The 20810-nt window shown below is 40.1% G+C and overlaps 1 protein-coding gene across 2 annotated transcripts in view; it reads right to left on the reverse strand.

The window, feature by feature from the left end:
- SLC4A4 (solute carrier family 4 member 4) overlaps nucleotides 1–20810 on the reverse strand; it is a 380068-nt gene that overhangs the window by 156228 nt on the left and 203030 nt on the right. For both annotated transcript variants that reach the window (XM_062198724.1, XM_062198725.1), the window contains one exon: nucleotides 9035–9111. In XM_062198724.1, the coding sequence (XP_062054708.1) occupies nucleotides 9035–9111 (77 nt within the window). The remainder of the gene's footprint in view (nucleotides 1–9034; nucleotides 9112–20810) is intronic.

Below are 20810 nucleotides of genomic sequence, written 5' to 3' on the forward strand. Positions count from 1 at the left end.
AGAAGATGATGGCTTAAGTACTTGAGTCCCTGCCACCCTCAGAGGAGACTCTGATGCAGTTCCTGGCTCCTGGCTTTTACCTAGCCCAGACCCAGCTATTGCAGGCGTTCGTGTTTGCTCGCTCACTAGCTCTCTCTCTCTCTCTCTTTCTCTCTCTATTTATGCCATCCCTCTCCCCTCTGTCACTCTGCCTTTAATAGCAGTGAAGAAGGAAGAGGAGGAGGAGGAGGAGAAGACGACAGCACAGGATGTCCTGTTGGCTAAGATGCTTGTTTCAGCAAGGCCCCAAGCAAAGTGTCAGGAGTCACAGACATGAGCAGGTGGCATGGCATACCTAACATCAGCCAACAGCAAATCAACCAGGGACTGCAGGTACGGATACCATCACTCAAAAACTCCATCCCTCTACTTTCGGTGGCCTATGCCCACTTCTAGTACATTAAAGTAGTTTAACTAATCAATTAGTAATTTCATACAGCTAACAGTACTTGGAAAGAAGTTTAATAAGGAAATTTTTCTTACAGTACTCACAAGGCACACAGGGCTTCCTCTGTGAGAGTAATGAAGTTATGATGTTTACAACTAACACATTGAGAAATGGACCCTCCTTTAATGCAGTAAGGATTCACACAATGCCTAACATAGGAGCAACACCAGAAGATCCCAAACACTGCCAAGTCTCTGCATCCCATCATCCAGCAACTTCAGTGGCTTTTTAAAATGTAAACCAGAACATACAACTCAGGGAAACTGAACACACCGCCCCCTCCCTGCACGATGGATAAAATCAAAAGGCCCTCCTGAGTATTTCCCACACCTTGGTTCCCACAGAGCAACTGCACCCTTGGCTCCAGCACTCCAGAGGTGCTTTTCCTGATTCCGGAATAAACTACACTCATTCCTGCCTCAAGGCCTCTGACCTCACTGTCTGCTCAGCCTGGAAACCTCTCCCCCCAGATCTCCTCCCTGAAAGCTAACTCTCCAATGGAAAACAGTATTCCATGTTACCCTTCGTTACAATTTCAAAACAGCACTTATCATTGAGTATTGTGATTGTATTCAGGGATAGGCATTTGGAGATGAGGTTCTTATATCCCATAACAGTGTCTAGGTCCAAGTCCTAACTCTGTCCCCAATTCCCACTTCTTGCTAATGTACACTCTGGGAGGCAGTATGAGATAGTTCAAGTAAGTAACTGGGTTCCTCATACCCACGTAGGAGACCTGCATGGAGTTCCTGGTTCCTGGTTTCGGCCTGGCCCAGACCCAGCCATTGAAGGGAACCAGCAGATGGGAGATCAACTTGGTCTGTCTCCTTGCCTCTCAAAAAAGCAAAATAATGTTTTTTAAATGCTTATTTAGTGTATTCATTGGCTTGTTTGTACTGTTTACAATCTGTTCCCCGAAGCAAAGAAGCTGCATATGTCAAAAGATGCCCTCACCCTGGGAACCTATCACTAAGAACACTTCCTAGCACAGAATACAGTGTCTGAATGAGTGAATGAGTTCCAATCATAACAGCATACAGTTACGTATGTGTGATTTAGAAGTTCTGATTTACTATAGTGCCACAGTGACACAAAACGATATCTCCAAACTTTACACAAGGCCCCTCTTTTTCCCATGTGAAGACACAGAGCAGAGCTGAGTGTACTTCACACGGGTTTAAATCGGGTGCTGGTTTTTGATAAAGACAAGGAGCTTTCAACAAGTACAGCCTTAATATAAAAGGAAAAAAAAATATATAAAAGGAAAATTCAACTCTCCCAAGTTTAAGACACACGGACTCTTAAAGTCAGTATTGATGTCAATGTTTCTCAAACACTGCTAACAACTAGCCATTGTTAAAGCTGCAAGAAAATGAGTAATGAGTGAGCTTCGGGTGTAGAAAAGAAGCTACATGCCAAAGAGATCACACAAACAAGACAAGTATCTGCTAATACTAACTGATAGAATCAAAAAGGGAGAGAAAGATCCAACATGGGAAGCGGGATACACTAAACAACACTCTGGCCTCAGAATCAGCCCTCAAGGCATTCGGATCTGGCGGAAGAGCCCATGAGAGTATAGCAGGCATGGAAAGCCAAGATATCATGGAAAAAAAAAAAAAGACCTAAATGAATGATCTCTGTGAGTGAGATCCCAGTGGAAAGAACGGGCCATCAAAGAAGGAGGTACCCTTCTCCGAAGGGAGGAGAGAACTTCCACTTTGACTATGACCCTATCGGAATAAGATCAAAGTCAGCGAACTCTAAAGGCTTCCATAGCCCTGGCAACTCATGACTAGAGCCTAGGGAGATTACTGACGCCATGAACAGGAGTGTCAAATTGTTAAATCAGCAACAGGAGTCACTGTGTACTTACACCCCATGTGGGATCTGTCCCTAATGTGTCGTCTAAAGCCAAGTGATGCTATAACTAGTACTAAAACAGTATTTTTATACTTTGCGTTTCTGTGTGGGCACAAACTGATGAGGTCTTTACTAATGATATACTGAAGTGATCTTCTGTATATAAAGAGAATTGGAAATGAAAAAAAAAAAAACCTGATGTTAAAATGGAAATGGCATAGAAAATTAATTAATTTGAAAAAAAATTATGTAGGATCTCTGTCTTTAATGTGCTGTACATTGCTATTTAATGCTATAATTAGTAATCCAATGGTAGTTTTTTCACTTTATGTTGCTATATGGGCAAAATGTTGAAATCTTTACCTAATATATGCTGAACTGATCTTCTGTATACAAAGAGAATTGAAAATGAATCTTTACATGAATGGAAGGGGAAAGGGAGCGGGAAAGGGGAGGGTTGCGGGCAGGAGGGAAGTTATGGGAGGGGGGAAGCCATTGTAACCCATAAGCTATACTTTGGAAATTTATATTCATTAAATAAAAGTTTAATAAAAAAAAAAAAAGAAAAGAAGCTACATGAAGTCAAATTTCCTGTAGAGAGTAAAAAGGCGTTAACAAACTTGGGTTTTGTTAATCATGCAAGCCCAAGCTGGCTGCCTCCTAAAAGGGCTAGAAAATGATCATTCCATGATCCATCTCCCACAAGGGGAGATGAAGGAAAAGGGAGCCTCTGAGCTCTGGGAGTGCTCACGGCAGTGACTGAGGGTGTGTGGGGACGGCAACCACCTCCTCACAGCAGGCCTTTCTCGTCTGATTTTCACAGATGTGATTCCACTGGGAGCTCTTCTGACAGCGAAACTCTCCCTGGGCCCTGAACAGATGCTGAAGATAAATAAGCATGCTAAGCCGGAGAACATGAGCCCTTCCTGGCCACTGCATCTTCCCTGAGGGATGAAGTAAGACCACCCATATTCTCTGTGAACTGCCATGGTTTTGAGCAGAACCATGGAAAAGACAAGGAGTATTTTGGTACTCTTCCATTACTGTGAGTATGAAATAGCTATTCATGCTAAGGGAAGTATTATGTGAGCTCTAGCATGGAAATATACCTTCTAGGCCATGAAAATGACATCTCAGCTGAACTGGGTTGACTCGCTCCTATGTCACAGATGTGCAAGAATAGCATAGAGGTCACTCCATCACAGAACATGTCCTTCTAGATCTCATTTTAAGGCACTCACACCTTAGCTAGTTCAAATCTATATGTGGTTTAGTGGTTTCATTCTCTTACTTGCTGACAAAATATTAAAATTTATGTTTATTTTGACAAAAAACCAAGTCTTCAAAAATAGCAGTCAATGCAGTGATGCATAGTTAAATAGGCAGATGACAATGTTAAAGATGATTATAACACAGTTTACAAATTAACTTTATGCTCAATTCCACTAGATGACCTATGACATCATTTTCCAATAAGCTAAGTGAGTACTGAGCATCATGGAGTGAGACCAGAGAGACAGTTAGAAGGTCCCATGAGCTGGGAATCTGCAAGGCATTTCTACATCTACTGTATCCACTGCAGTCTACAGACTGCAATTGCACTTACGGTTAGGCATGTAATTGTGAGGTGTTACTGCATTATATTGGTAAACCTGAAAAAGAAAGTCAACTCCTTTTAAAGTCATTGTACCACTAAGCATAGTACTTCTACGAGAGCTAAAGTTAAGAGATAAAAACAATAAGAAAATAACCCAGTTACCCCACTCCTGGGAATAAATCTGAAGGAAATGATATCAGCATATAAAAGAGATACCTGCACTCTCATGTTTATAGTAGCTCAGTTCACAACGGCAAAGATATAGATTCAGCTTAGATTTCCATTAACTGATGACTGGTCAAAGAAAATGTGGTATATAGACCTGATAGAATACTACACAGCCACAAAAAAGAATGATATCGAGACATTTGCAACAAAATGTATGGAAATAGAGACCATTATGCTAAGTGAAATAAGCCTGACCCAGACAGACAAATATCACATGTTTTCTCTCATTTGTAGAAGTTAATAGAGAGAATATGAAAATTATATGGGTGTCATATCATTGGCTATTTATTTATAAATAGTTTCAATTAATCACACTATATAAATGACAATATACCTTTCTTTCCCCAAGTTATGATCACAAACTCCTTGCACTATGATTTAATATTTCACATTTCAAGAAAAATAGTCAATATTTATATCATGTCTACACTGGAAATGAATGTGACAATTTTTTTTTTTTGACAGGCAGAGTTAGACAGTGAGAGAGAGACAGAGAGAAAGGTCTTCCTTTTACCATTGGTTCACCCTCCAATGGCCAACATGGCCAGCGCACCGCGCTGATCCGAAGCCAGGAGCCAGGTACTTATCCTGGTCTCCTATGGGGTGCAGGGCCCAAGCAGTTGGGCCATCCTCCACTGCACTCCCGGGCCATAGCAGAGAGCTGGCCTGGAAGAGGGGCAACCGGGACAGAATCTGGCGCCCTGACTGGGACTAGAACCCGGTGTGCCAGCGCCGCAAGGCAGAGGATTAGCATATTGAGCCGCAGCGCCGGCCCGACAATATGTTTTTAAAAAGTAGAAGAAAGATGAGCTTTTCTTAATTTCCCAGCTGATTCCATACTCACATGAAAGCTGGAACTAAAGTCCCTGCATCTGATGAGTCCCCAACTCACATGCATGCAAATTTTAAAAGAACAGAAGAGGAATTAAAGGAGATCAGAAAATAAGTCAACCTAAGATAACCAAAGGAGATAATTGGATATTGCTGAAAAAAATACTCCATAGAAACAAAACAGAACAGATTATTTAAGTGGATTTATAACCAAATGAGCTCCAGATGTACTTTTTAATCTAATTCTCCACAGGTGTTTTTCTGCTTAATAAATTAACATCCAAGTTGGAATATTGCTGAAGCATTGAATCACCTGAATTTTGGCTATGAGCTTTTCTGCTGTTAACTATTTTGAACTATTCTTCAATCAGGCAGCCGCTACTGAAATCCTAAGTACATGGGCTTGGCAGAGCCAGAAAGAAAAAGTGCAGTCCACAGATTTCTCTTCTGTTTTCCCAAAACAGAATCTCAAAAAAAAAAAAAAAAAAAGCCCTCGAATTTTGCCACTATGTAGTTGTCAGAAAGAGCCATTCTGCTCCTCTTCATAACTCTGAACAGCAAACTCATTTCTCGTGCTACTGGGAAGTTATACAGCTCCAGGAAGTGTAGAGACACCATCACAACTGTCCAAACTGTATCCAGGCAGAATAATCAGTCAATCAGAAATGCCAGTCTTGGTCGGATGGAAGTTTTCTGAGCCAACTTGGACAACTACACAGGACAAGTTTGACTTTACTGCCAAGATCACTTCCAGGACATTGGCTAATTAATTATAAAAGCTTTTTGAAAACAAATTTGAGACTGGCAATCTTTTTTTCCTATCCAAACAGAAAAAAAAAGTTTAAAAAAATAAAAAATCTGAGTCTATTGTGCTAAAACAGGTCAAAAAAATAAAAACCTAGATTTACCATAGTTTCATTTTATGTACAAGTCCTTTTTTTCTCCCCCCTCTCACCCTAAAATGATCCAGGAGCTTTTGTATTTGAAGCAACCAAAACAGTTGCTATAGAAATTAGAAACATCAGTTTGAATTGCTACTCTACCTATTCAGTTACAAAGCTTTCTTCAAACTCTTTGGTGGGAAGTGGAAAATGGGGTTTCTTCTTCTTCTGCAGAGGAAGAACTTAGTGTATTAACCATGGCTACTGTAATAGGCACAATTAAGAGGCACAGCTCCTTTAATGGTTGACATATTAAAGGTTGACATATTTGTCAACCTTCATTTACTGCCTTTGAAAGCCAAAGGAACATAACTCTGGAATTAAATATCCCCGACTTCGTCTGAACATGAAATTTGGATGACTACAAAATTCTAGTGATAGGCATTTGAAGGATCTAGTTTTAAGGATTCCAATCACACATGCTTGATGGAAAATTCAACATCCCAAAATCATAATGTACCAGCATATGTTTTCTGCTCTTGGGGTCAAAATTGCATGCAATACACATCTTAAGTCATCAAACTTCTGCACACACCCAGATGTAAAGTGAGTTAAGAAAGTTAAGACATTTCTTTCACCCAGCATTTACCAGATGCTTATCAACAAATTCCTGGCCAGAGAAGAGCTCTCCCTAATAAAAGAAGCCTTCCTTGGGGCCGGCGCTCTGGCACAGCAGGTTAAAGACCCGGCATGAAGCACTGGCATCCCATATGGGCGCTGGTTCTAGTCCCAGCTGCTCATCTTCTGATCCAGCTCTCTGCTATGGCCTGGGACAGCAGTAGAAGATGGCCCAAGTCTTTGGGCCCCTGCACCCACATGGGAGACCTAGAAGAAGCTCCTGGCTCCTGGCTTTGGATCGGCACAGCTCCAGCCGTTGCGACCATCTGGGGAGTGAACCAGTGGATGGAAGACCTTTCTCTCTCTCTCTCTCTCTCTCTCTCTCTCTCTCTCTCTGTAACTCTTTCAAATAAATAAAAAAAAAGAAGAAGAAGAAGAAGAAGCCTTCCTCAAAAAGTCTGTCAACCAGGGATGGGTACTGGGGAAGCCACCACTCTAGACACCTGAACCCCATATCAGAGTGACTGAGTTGAAATCCCACCTCCACTTCCAATCCAGCTTTCTTCTCATGCTCTCCCTGGGAAACATCAAATAATGACTGAAGTCGTTGGGTCCCTGCCACCCATGTGGCCACCCCAGTGGAGTTAAGTACAGTTATGGGCTCCTGGCTTCTATCTGGTCTAGCCCTAGCTATTACAAGCATCTGGGGCATGAACCAGAAGATCGGAGGTCTCTGTCTGTGTGTCTCTCTGTTCTGTCTTACAAGTAAATAACTTCAAAAAATATGTCAATCAGATATTCCTAACCATAGTCAGCATCTCTTATTCAGCATCAAGACCCCTGGCAAACCGCATGATAATCAGCATTGCTCAGTAAGTATTGAATGGAGCCAAAATGTGCAAGGAAGCTTTGAGGAAAATTCCAGTGGTCCAGGTTCTCCCGTTTCCACTATCAATATGCATCTTCCAACATATGCAATAGTTAAATGATCTTCTCCTGGATAGTTCCGAGCAGTAGGCAGATGGGAGGGAGGAGAATAACACATTGGCACTTGAAGGAAGGGCCACTCATGTAGTCCAGGATTAATCTCAGTGTAAAGGGGGAGGGAAGTCATTAGTTCTGATCAAACCAATGAGCCTCACTTTTGGGGAACACAATAGATTAATGAAGATAAGAAGGATAACATTGGATTTCAGAGGATCTTAAAAGTCATATAGGGATTTCTGAACCCAACTTGATAAGAAGCCATTATAAACTTCTAATCCAGAGTAGAAAATGAGAGCGTTAAAAGGAAAAGCATATTTAACTGAGAGAAAAAAGGGATAAGAATATTGTTCCAAAAGCTTTTCTATCAATTTGGATCTGAGATGATCAGGGTCCTGAGGGTGGTACTGTTGAGAAAGAGAAAGAAGAAGTAATTCAAGAGCCACTTCACAGGTAACAATGTCATTTCACCTTTTCTGTACTTTTTAGAACTCACCAAGGTCTATAAACTCCAGTCACTACAAGAAGAGCTACCAGTTAAAGAGCAGCAGTTAAATTACAAAGTATGAAAAGAGAAATCTTCAAAGTAGAGAGAAATCTACTTAAGAGGTAGGCAGAAAGAATAAGCTCATACAAATGATATACAATCAGCATGCTAACCATGATGCCAACCAGAATCATACTCTTCTATTACATCAAAGGACAAGAAGGAAGTTGTAAGAGCAAGAATCAGACACTTGGTTTTCTGAGGTTTGCATCACTGTTTCTGTTTTACAGAAAAATGGTGTCTATCACCACACTGCTGGTCAGTTTTGAAATAAGCATAGTGGCCAGATTTTCCTGCTTCATATTCCTAGCTCTTTCCAGCATACTACAATCCTGGGGAAATAAGCTAGGATTTCTGTCATTTTAAATATCTGTGACCTTGTTTCTTTGAAACTGTGAGAGGTTGTTTTCATTTGGGAAGCTTCCTTTTATAAGTGTCAATATACCATATTCTTGAAATATAATCTCCTTCCACGGATATTCAACCAAGAAGATGTCCTAGTTTGTTCCATATTCTTTTTAAAACAGAGAAAAAAGAGATTCAAAATGTGGTTGCTCTTCATTTCAAACAGGCTACTATGTTATAAGAGAAAAATATAGGCAAGTGAGATAATTATTACTTTTGCTTTATGAATGCCCCATAGTTAACAACTGCAAGCATTTCTTGGCCCTATTGTAGTTTACTAAAACATTATCTTCATAAATTATCTCATTTAACCTCCACAATAAACCTGAGGTAGTTGCTATTTTAAAGCTGAGACAATTGGAGCTCCAAGATTCAAGTTGTCCCAGTGATTGAAGCTGTATGGGCTGAAGTCAAGTCCTAAATTCTCCTCTAAGTCCAGATCCATGCATATTTTGCTTCCCCCTTGGCGAAAATGCCAACGCTCCTCTGTACATCAAGTTAAGTGAGACAAATATCATTTCTGAGCCTTTCCCAGCATGTTTTGGATACACGTTCAATATTAGGTTTCAAAAAAGCAAGAACTCTTTGCCTACCTGGTCCTTTTCTGGTTTATCAGAAATGTCATTCAGACTGGAGGAAGTCAGATTCCTATGGGTCATGGCTGGGCTACCTGGGAAAACACAAATGTATGATAATTAAAGACGCACTCTCCAAAAGACGAAGACTTTGACTGTATACTTCCCAAACCCTGATAGATAATGATGGAGCAAGGTGAAGAGGCTTGTGATCACATCAGCCAGAGTCCAGGTTAGAATATAAACATGGTTACATGGAAAGTATGTAAAAATCCCAAAGGCTGTGTTTAAGTCTTATTGCCTGGTTCCATTTCAAGATACATTAAGTTTTAAAAGACACGTATAAAACAATAAGCATAAAAATAAATGCACCCGTTTTTTGGTTCACTTTTTGCCACTACCATCAATGCCAAAGCCACCCACCTTGCATGCTCTGGCTAGCATGTTAATCGAGATTATTTCTCCTTAGTTATTATTTGATCCAGAATCCCCATTCTTTGCCTCCAAGTCATGTTTCACAGGCTTCCCTACTTCTCTGCATTTCCATTTGCCAGACTCACATAAGCATATCCCATTTCCCTCTTTAACAGGCCAAATCTCAAGTTAAAGGGTAAATTAATTGCATCAGGAATATCCCATGGGAACTAATCTCCCTGGCAACACAGAAGCTGCTGGTAAAATTCATTGACCTTCCATGCAATTATCTCAAGCACTGTTCTGCAGGAATAGAGAAGAGGGACATCTAGAAGAGCAGTGTTCATTTTCAAATGGATCCTTTGAAATCAACAGAATACTCAACTTCCTTTCAGCAGTTGGACCTGGAATTTCAAGGCTTACTAAGCAAAAGAGTAACTTTTTAAAGCCAGGGTGTTTGACCCAACCCCTGAGGGGTGCTGAGTAATGCATTCATCATTAATCCTCAATGATCTGACTCAGGCTGGTCTTCGTGGCTAGAGGACAAGGGTTGAAAAGGAGCACTGGTGTCGGAACACAGCTTCATTTTTGTTTCCAAATCATTCTTTAGATTTCTGACTTTAATTCCTTTAGATGGAAACTTCAACACATTTTTTTTTTTACAAAAGATTAAAATCTATCCCTAACAAGTTAATGTCTATATAACAGCAGCTATTCAAGTAATACAATGGCCTTTAACTACTAGATCAGATATAACTACTAAATCAGTTTTCTTGAGCTAGCAAGACAGGGTATTTTCCACTCTGCTGCATTTCATTGAGTAAGCATGGCCTAGATCTCTTAAATCCTTTACCTGGTAGGTTGTTTTATTCTAGGAAAATCTGAGCCCAGAGCATTATTTAAGGGAAACTAACATCTGAAAAATTGCTTTATGAGCAGAATTAAAAGAACCTCTTTGAAAGTACCAATTTCTTCTTTGAATTGCACATTAGATTTCTAGTGTTCACTCGTACCAGATATAAACATGATTGCCCCCAAATAATGCTTAGATTGAAAGTAAGAGAAAACAATGAGCAGATACAATTTTTTACTTTACATTAAAAAACAAAACCAGTTATTTTTGAGTAACTGGGTGAAATGGGTGAAGAAATTTAAAACCTAAAATCCTAAACCAGTGAAGCCTAGGAATCTCATCATGACTGTAAGTTTTTATATACAAATACTTAAGACTGGCTCCTAATTATCAAAACAATTGTATGTACTTCTTAGTACTAAAATTATCTGAAAGCAGTTTTTCACTAAGTAATTTAAATGTCCTTGGCAATAGCATTCAAAACTCGTCATAAATACTGAAAAGATAGGTTTTTAGCCCAATTACTATTTTAACTGCTACAAAAACTTGGATAGGTAGAAGCCAAATGAATAAGAGTGTTAGTATAATGGTGATCTTGATAGGTGGGACAAATTTTCCAGAAATGTCATATGTTATCTCACCATTTTCCTTCTTTCTAAGAGAATTAAGAGCATGGCAATCTATATGTAGGGGAAGGCAAGGGTCCAAGGAAGGTGCAGGAATCAGAAGAGTAGACAGGGCTGATGTAAGGGAATAATTAATTCTATTATCCCTCCCACTTTTATCTGGTTCTCATCAAACAAAGTAATTAATATTAACAGCTGATGCTGAACTTCCTAATACACTGTAAGATCCCTGAAGTCAACATTTCCAGGTAACTACACAGGATAATAAGTATTCTTCAATCTTTTCCCACCTCTCTCCCTAGCAAAAGTCCCACCTCCATTCCCCAACATCTTAAACTAGGACAAGTGCTTTTCAACACTTTCAACAAGTAGTTCCCAAAGTATAATCCCCAGAACAGCAGCATTTGCATCACCTGGGTACTTGTTAGAAACTCAAATTTATAAGACTTATCCCAGACCAACTCTACCAAAACTTTGGATGTGGGGTCAGGAATGTAGGTTTTAACAAACCATCCAAGTTACCCGTAAGTATGGCAAACATTTAAGTAAACTAGTTATTGTAGGCTGTGTTCCAGTCAGATTCTGAGCTGGACAGAGCATGTGTAAGTTGGAGTAGCCAAAGGGGTAAGTCTGATAACTCTGCCCTCCTCCAAGCTACAGCTCTAAAAACGAGCAAATCATGAAGTTAGCGTCCTCACCACATACACAGACACAGAATCATAGTTGGCTCTTACTCTGCATTCTCACCTACACAACCAAATAAATAAATACCTATATTTTGGAAACTCTTTGTGTAATAAGCCTTTTTCAGAAACATATTAACTAAATCAAAGAAGACAGAACAAGAGCCAAAGAAGATTACAAACTGGATTATATGTGGGAATCAGAAATCTATGTGTGTGATTTTAGCAAACCTGGGAAGCTATTATACAACAAGCCCCTAACAATGGCCTATTGTGAATATTTTGCCCCAAACAGGCATTAAGACACAGTGTCAGAGTAAACCAGTGTTTTTTAGTTAGAGTTCTAACTTATGATATAATAGTGAGATGACCTCCAGAAAATATGCCTTGTACCAAGAAGGTGAAATATAAAGATGCCCTACAGCATGTCACTTCCTGGGGCAGTGGTAGTTTCTGCTATTAGTTGCCCCTTCCCATCTAAAGTCTAGGACATAAACATGTCTTATGATAACTTATAGTCCAAAAAAATAAAAAATAAAGTCTTATTTGAAAGAAACAGAGAGAGAGGAAGAAAGAAACGAACCAGTCTCAAATGCATAAACATAGTATATCATTGTTTTCTGGCTTGAAAAAAAAAAAAAGCTTTGGAGAACCATATTTTCAAGCAGTTTCACACAATCAAAAATGATTTCATTTTCAAAGTACCCACTTGGCAAGTACAAACTGTTTCTGTAAAAATTAATTAAATTCTGTACTAAATTTGAAAATCATCTTTATTCTTTAGCACACATGTGGCAATTCACAAAGTCCTTTGCAATTATATCTACTAGATACCATTAAAAGAAGAGAGGAGAAAATGTAGCACAGGAAGAGGATGATCTGCAAATGTGTACTTATTAGAGAAAAATGTAAACATGTATGTAATAGAATGCACGTAAACTTCCTTCTAAGCTCATACTTCCATAATGAGCCAACAGAGAACTTAGGGATAAGCTAGAACAATGATCACATGATCTATAAAATAAACTACATTTTTATTCTCAGGAATACAGAACTTTGTAGCATAAAAAGCAAAGATAACTTACATATCACAGACATAAATAAACCAGGTGCTAGAGAAAATTCAGCAGTATGGGCTAATGGTTTTCAGTACTGGAGACTGCAAAGCTAACAATGCAATTTCAGAATAATGCATGTTAATCTGTTCTATACCCTGACAGACTTAGTGATGGTCTCCCCCAGTCCATGTCAACACAGCAAACCTACCAGAACATGTCTATATATATACAAGATGAAGGCCAACTAATCTTTTTGATTAAGAACTTCAACTTGCATTACCTTATTTAATCCTCATGACAACACTGTGAAATTACCTTTATTGTTACCATTTTATGGATAAGAAATGAACTTCAAACAGTTAAGTTCGTAGTCACACAGCAAGTGACAAAACCAGAATTTAAATCTGAATCTTGGTTTGAGTTTTTTGTTGTTGTTGTTGTTGTTATATGTATTCAGTTGAAACACAGAGTGACACAGAGAGAGAGAGAGAAAGATTGATCTTCCATCTGCTAGTTCATTTTCCAAATACCTACAACATCCAGGGCTAGGCCAGGCCAAAGCCAAGAGCCAGGAGCCAAGAACTTCATCTGGATCTACCAAATAGGTGGGAGGGACACTAGGGTTTGGCCATCATCTGTTGCCTCCCAGTATGCATTAGCAGGAAGTTGGATTCAAAGTAGAGTAGCCAAGACCTGAACTGGTTGTCCAAAATGGGATGCTAGGGTCACAAGAGGTGGCTTAACCTACATGTCACAATGCTGGCCTCCACCAAGATCTCTTAATATCAACTACAATGCCTCTGAGAAGAAAATTGGTCTCTCTATGTTCAAAACACATAAACTACATCATGTCTAGTGATGAGAAAATTAGCAGCCAACCACAAGAAATCTATTTCCAAGCCAACTACACGCAGTGTAACATTTTTAAGAATGTTTAAGGCAGATATGGTCATGGTTTCCAACTTAGTTGTTCTCAAAGATAGAGTTTGTATTTCTTTGCTTTTTTTATTTTCATAAAGAAGAGAAAAAATACTGAATGTTGTCTCTCTATTTGCCACTGTTATTAAGTAACAGCCCCAAACCACAGCTCTGCAAGAACGGATGCTATAAGCAGCAGCAATATCATTATAAAAGAACAGCACTACTTGCTTCTGAACATCCCAATTCATAGTCACAGCCAAGTGCCTATAAAATTTCACAATGTACATACACAGCCAAGTATCCATTATTTCCATATTGGTTTTCCACATTTTGAGTTAGTTATTCCAACTGCAAAGTATTCTCATTTCAACCACTAAAGACAGGAATATAATGAGACAAAGATAATAAATAACCTGGCTTAGTAAGTTTGACTGAGGATGTCTGGAAGGAATGGCTGAAAAAAAAAAGCTTGAATTTTGTCACATCAGATTCCTAACTGTCCATGGCAACATGTTATCAAGAGCTATTTCTGCCAAAAATAATCATATTCAATTCATTAAGATCCCCAATCCATTTCCCTTCCCCACCTCCAGCAAAACACAGAAACGTTTAAAAGTGCAAGCACTAGACTGAGAAGATATAAATATCATGTCACAAATAGTCTTTTGAAAGAATTCCATAAGTAAAGAGGAATTAGCTTGAGCATTTTTGTCTGTTTTCTTTTTAATTGTTTTATTTTGTTTAGAGGACTTTCAACGTTTGATCATGATGTAACATTAATGTAAACTCCAGGAGCCCACAGTCAACCCTTTGGTTTTTCTTGTTCAGAGCCACAGCCTCAGAGCTTGGCATTAGTGGTCCTTAATAAATATTTGTGAATGAATGATAGCGATTGGGTATCATTTACTCTATTTGGAGTTACCACTAGAAACACTACTGTGTGAAGTCCATTTCCTATGGGGGAAGATGCTGTGTGCACATTCAAGGGCACTCAGACTTGGAAAGCCTTAGCGTAAATAAGGAAGAATTCTGTAGCTGGCCCAGGACTAACAGTACCAACAGACTCTGCCAAACTGGCCAAAAGCTTTCAGGCAGTAGTGGGAACAGAAGCAAGAATCAATAAAGGGAGGGAAGAGCCATCCCCTGTGGAAAAAGAATCGGAGGTGAGGATGGAGGAGAAACGGGGCAGGATGTCAGGACCTCAGCTCCAGGAAAGGAGAGTTTTGGGGTAAAGAAGAGGAGAGGACTGAAATAACTCAAGAGTATGACTGGCTTGGAAAGCACAGCGCTGGGGCCAGTGCTGTGGGTAGTGCGCTAAGCCTCTGCCTGCAGTGCCAGCATCCCAAATGGGCGCCAGTCCAAGTCCCCGCTGCTCCACTTCACATCCAGCTCTCTGCTGTGGCCTGGGAAAGCAGCAGAAGATGGCCCAAGTCCTTGGGCCCCAGCACCTGTGTGGCAAACACAGAAGAAGCCCCTGGCTCCTGGCTTTGGATAGGTGCAGCTCCAACTATCGTGGCCATGTGGGGAGTGAACCAGCAGGTGGAAGACCTTTCCCTCTGTCTTTCTCTCTCTCTTGCACTATCTGTAACTCTACTTCTCAAGTAAATAAATGAAATCTTAAAAAAAAAAAAAAAAGAAAAAGAAAAAGAAAGAAAGTGGAGCACTCCTGGAGGAAAGAAGACTACATCAAAAGACCCAGGTAACTATCAAAGTACATGCGCGAGTTTCAGCTAAACTCTGCAGTCATTGCTAACATGTGGGATAAAGATAATGGAGAGAATGGCCTTCCGTGGAGAGCTGGATGTGAGTAGAGGTCAAATCACAGCGTAACAAACTCCTGTGTCAATGAGGCCCCACAAATGCTATTCTTTAAAAGACCAGTCTCTACTCATTGAGACCTCTGCTGTCCACACTCCCCTTAATAATCTATCTAACCTCAGCCTTCTTGATCTCTCCTGTTTGTTTAATTTTTCGATTACTCTGAGGAGGTCAGTGCTAGATCTTAGACATCTCAATGTCAAATACACAAGGTTCACCTCTCATAATTCTTTTAAATTTCCACCAGCAAAAGAAAAATGCTCTAATTTATGGTGACTCCCATGCTAATAATATGACTCTGGACATTGCATTTTCATTATGATCTAAAGTAGGCAGTTTAATATTTATAAAGCATGCTATTCTCTTTCTTACATGTACACATACAATAAAAAATTACACACAATCTCTAGTCAGTTAAAGAAGCCTTCAGAAATAAGAAAGATTAGAAAATTTCCTCAATAGAACAGTCCTTACAAAGCATGTTAAGGAACCATTGAACCTTACAATTACAATATATTTGATTCCATAATAGACTCTCTCTTTCTTGTACACACGCATGGACACTCATTTATATACTCGTCCATGCACAACACACACAAACAATATAAAATGATGATCAAAAAAATTCCATCCCAAAGATGTAGGTGGAAATATATAAACCAGGAGACAAGAACAGTGCTTTCCGCAAGCATATGCTCACTAGAAAAAGGGTACACGGGGAAGACGTTTCAATGGCAGGATAGGACAGAAGTACACGGTAAATGCACATGCTGCTGTCTTCATTCCAAACAAGCATTGACCCAAAGTGGCTCTCACTAACTGTCCCTAAGTTCAGTGAATTAGCCATCTCCGGAAGTTCCTGCAGCCTCATCATTTCCAAGATATGTATCAGGATCTGATTCTTTAAGTTCGGCCTACACTCCTGTGTTCATATTGAGATACCAGATCCAAGATATCATGAAATTTCACTCACTTGAAGAATTATCCTAATTATCCTTGACAGTGTCTACATTTAAAATATTTTAAGGATGCTTGGTAAACTGAGTTTATGATTTAATGAGTGGCCTTTTGTGTTTCTTAGATACTTTTAAAAATGATCAATTAAAAAAATCATTTCAAGGGGGCTGGAGCTGTGGCACAGAGGATTAGGGTCCCAGCCTGTGGCACTAGCATCCTGCATGGGTGCCGGTTCAAGTCCCAGCTTCCAATCCAGCTCCCTGCTAGTGCCCCTGGAAAAGTAGAAGATGGCCCAGGTGCTAAGGCCCCTGCACCCATGTGGGAGACCTGGAGCAGACTCTTGGCTCCTGGCTTTGGATCAGCCCAGCTCTGGCATCTGTGGACATTTGAGGGGTGAGCTAGCAGATGGAGGACTTCTCTCTGTGTTTGTGTGTCTCTACATTTCTCTGTAACTCTGCCTTTTAAATAAATAAAAATAAATATATTTTTTTAAATCATTTCAAAACAGAAAAGGTTTAAAGCCAAGTCAATGAAAAATTCTGGGAGAAGACTCACACAGATGAGACTTCAAAACTTTCTGCAAAAAACAGAATCAGAGACAATGCAGAGCTTGACATTATTTATTCCCACTAGAAACTGCACTGGGAAATACATGCAGAGGGGCACAGAGTCACGGAAAGGAAGATCTGCCCTGCAAATCTCTGAAGGAGCTGCATGGTGAAAGCTGCCAAGCACCATGGAGGCAGCTGCAAGATGCAGGCTGAAGGGGCCGGCCCTGCGGTATAGCCAGTAAAGCCCCAGCCTGCAGCACCAGCATCCCATATGGGCACCTCTGGGTGTCCCCGCTGCTCCACTTCCTATCCAGCTCCCTGCTAATACACCTGGGAAGGCAGCAGAAGATGGCCCAAGTCCTTGGGCACTGCACTCACATGGGAGACCCAGAAGAAGCTCCTGGCTCCTGGCATTGGCCTGCCCTAGCCCCTGCCATTGTGGTCATTTGGGAGTGAACCAGCAGATGAAGATTGACCTCTCTCTCTCTCCCTCTCTACCTTTCAAATAAATAAATGAACCTTTAAAAAAAAAAGGTATAGGATGCTAAGATAAATAGTATAAGATAAAGGGCTTATAATGAACAATTACTTTAAATAGATACATTTAAAGTGACTATATGTTACACGTGATTAAAAAAAAAAGAAAGCTCTCAATGTAATAGTTGTAAAATAAGAAAATTTTCCCAAAAGCAGTGGAAAATATGAGAGTAGATTAACAGGCAATGAGAAACAACCCAAGAGGGTCAATATCTGATTATCAGAAGTCCTAATAACCTAGGACAAGGAAAATTGAGACAGAAAATTAGCAAAATAGAATATTCCAAAGCTACAGTACAAATTTCTTCAAATCACACAGGCTCCAGGGAAAAACAAACAAAACAATACTCAAAAAATTAGGAAAAAAAAGAAAAGCTTAAAGTTTTCTATCTACAAAGAAAAATAATTACTTTCTAGAATTATCTGAAGTACACAGAATGAATAGATGCTAAAGAATGAGGCTTCTACCAAGAACTCCATACTATCCCAAATCATCAATCTACCATGAGTTCCAGGGAGAAGAAAGAAATAAAATTATAGGCCAAAAAAACAAAAACAAAACAGATCAACTACACACAAAAAACAAAAATCAAGAAACATTAAATTCACTATACCCTTTCTTACAAAGTTACTTGACAATGCTGTCACAAAATGGGGAAAGAAACTAAGCAAAGGAGAGATATGGTCTCCCAGTCAGAAGAGCAGTACGTGAATGTCAGAATGTACACCATGCTACAGGCTGACAGACCAGGGTCTCTCCTAGGTGGCAGGAAAGGGAGATAATTGGGGGGCCAGGTACTCAGGGATTATACAGGTTCATGAATATCCTTGATCTATGGAAGAGTCTGAGATTACCATAACAACAGATTAGGTCTTAAATGCAATTTAAAATTTCAGCCTTAAGAAAAACTGTACACACATCAAAAAGGTACTTACAGCTCAGGACATAGATTTAGAGTGAATTCTATTCATATAGTCATGATCTGACTATATATTCATAAATTCTGTTTATGGATTTCCAACATCAGAGTCAACTGACAGAGAAAACATGGCATTTATTTATAGAGACAAGAATATGAATCTAGGCAACAGTGATGTAGAAAACAAAAGTACCAATGGCAGTGGCCTGGAAGCATAAGCAGTAAGGAGAGAAGCCAGGGAGGGTAGGGATGCCCGCATCCTTTTCTTACAAGGTAAGAGGTTAGAAGATCCTGTCAATAATCAGTGCAGGGGCCAAGACTTTGGCACAGTGGGTAAAGTCTCCACCTGCAGCACCTGCATACCATATGGGCACCAGTTCAAGTCCCAGCTCCTTCTACTTACAACCCAGCTCCCTGCTAATGCACCTAAGAAAGCAGCAGAAGGCGGCCCAAGACTTATGTCCCTGAACCCATGTGGGAGACCCGGAAGGTGTTCCTGTCTCCTGTCTTCGGCCTGGCTCCATCCTGGCCATGGTGGTCATTTGGGGAGTGAACCAGTGGATGGAAGATTTCTCTCTTCTCTCTTTCCCTGCTTCTGCCTCTCTGTAACTCTGCCTTTCAAATAAATAAATAAATCTTAAAAAAAAAAAAAACTTACTGCAAAAAAGGAATAAAAGCATCAGCGTATTGCTTAAATTGCAAATGGAACTAAGAATAATGATGCAAACATAACTGCAAAAAGAAAAAGGATACAAATGAGATTTTTTTTTTTTTTTTTTTTTTTTTTTTTTTTTTTGGACAGGCAGAGTGGATAGTGAGAGAGAGAGAGACAGAGAGAAAGGTCTTCCTTTTTGCCGCTGGTTCACCCTCCAATGGCTGCTGCGGCCAGCGCATCTCACTGATCCGAAGCCAGGAGCCAGGTGTTTCTCCTGGTCTCCCATGCGGATGCAGGGCCCAAGGACTTGGGCCATCCTCCACTGCACTCCCGGGCCATAGCAGAGAGCTGGCCTGGAAGAGGGGCAACCGGGATAGAATCTGGCGCCCAAGCCGGGACTAGAACCCGGTGTGCCGGCGCCGCAAGGCAGAGGATTAGCCTGTTAAGCCACTGCACCAGCCAAGATAAATTTTTCTATCAAAGAATAATTAACACAAAATACCTAAGACGGACAAAACAGAAGTAGAAAGAGAAGCTTCTTACAATGTAGATATGCAAATAATCATAAAAAAAAAAAAAAGATGGGACAGAGATCACTGAAGGAGGGAGTCAGCACACAAGGGCAGGCCTGGGAAGGGGAGAAGAGTGGGAGAGGAGTGTGTTCTGCAGAGCAAGCCGACTCTACCAATGCCTGAGTAAACCTGGAATCCACGAGTAAATACTGGAGTAAAAATGGTATCCATGTCTGTCTTATCCTGGGATAATTCCTCATTGAATCTACTTTTATTATTTCAAAGTACTGGAGATTAAAGTGAAATATTAACTAGCAGCCAACATTAGAAGGGTTTAATTAAATCACATTTTAATATCTACAGGCAGATCAAAAATGTTAGAGTTTAAAATCAACTTTTTAAGTAGTTTAACATGCTTCATGAAATAATGATTTTCCCTATTTTTAAAAATTATTGCAAGGGAATTCTTTTCCTAAAGGCTCTCTCTGAATTATCAAAGATTCTAATCTATAGCTTTAGTCAGCAAAAACTCATATACCTGAAGGGGCCAATGTTGTGGCATAGTAGGTAAAGCCACCACCTATAAGAGAGCATCCCATATGGACACTGGTTCATGTCCTAGCTTCTCCACTTCCAATATAGCCCCCTGATAATACATCTGGGAAAAGCAGTGGAAAACGGCTCAAATACTTGGGCCTCTGCACCCACATGAGAGACCCAAATGAGGCTCCTGGCTCCTGGATTTCGTCATTTGAGGAGTGAACCAGTGGATGGAGGATCTCTCTCTCTGTCTGTCTCTCTCTCTCCTCCCTCTGCCCCCTCTCTCTTTCCCTCACCCTATCTCTACCTTTCAAATAAATAAATAAATCTGTTTAAACAAGCCCCATACCTGAAAAGCATGAATATATGCAGAAAAATTAGCCATTTAGTATGCATCTGCATTTGGAGATATGGAAATAGGCATAGATACAGACACAGAAAAAAGGACTTTTAATGCCCTCCTGACTGCACAAAAAACATGCCCTGGGGGAAGATCAAATTGGCTCACACAGTTCCTCCTCAAAGCCTTGCTGGTGCATATATCAGCTTATTTGATATATACTGAGAAATGGATGCCTATGGGTCATTCCATCTCTGCAGCCTTGGGAGAATAAGAGTATAAGCCCCTCTGGGCCCATAATTCTCTTCATCCCAGTGGCCTGAAGATTCTCCAGATTATAGTTCTATGTATCTGAGAAAGAACAAAAGTAAGGCACAATTCTGCCTGGTGTGCACTTGCTCATATACTT

The sequence above is a fragment of the Lepus europaeus genome, chromosome 8, assembly GCF_033115175.1.
Source record: "Lepus europaeus isolate LE1 chromosome 8, mLepTim1.pri, whole genome shotgun sequence".
In the NCBI taxonomy this organism is placed as follows: domain Eukaryota; kingdom Metazoa; phylum Chordata; class Mammalia; order Lagomorpha; family Leporidae; genus Lepus; species Lepus europaeus.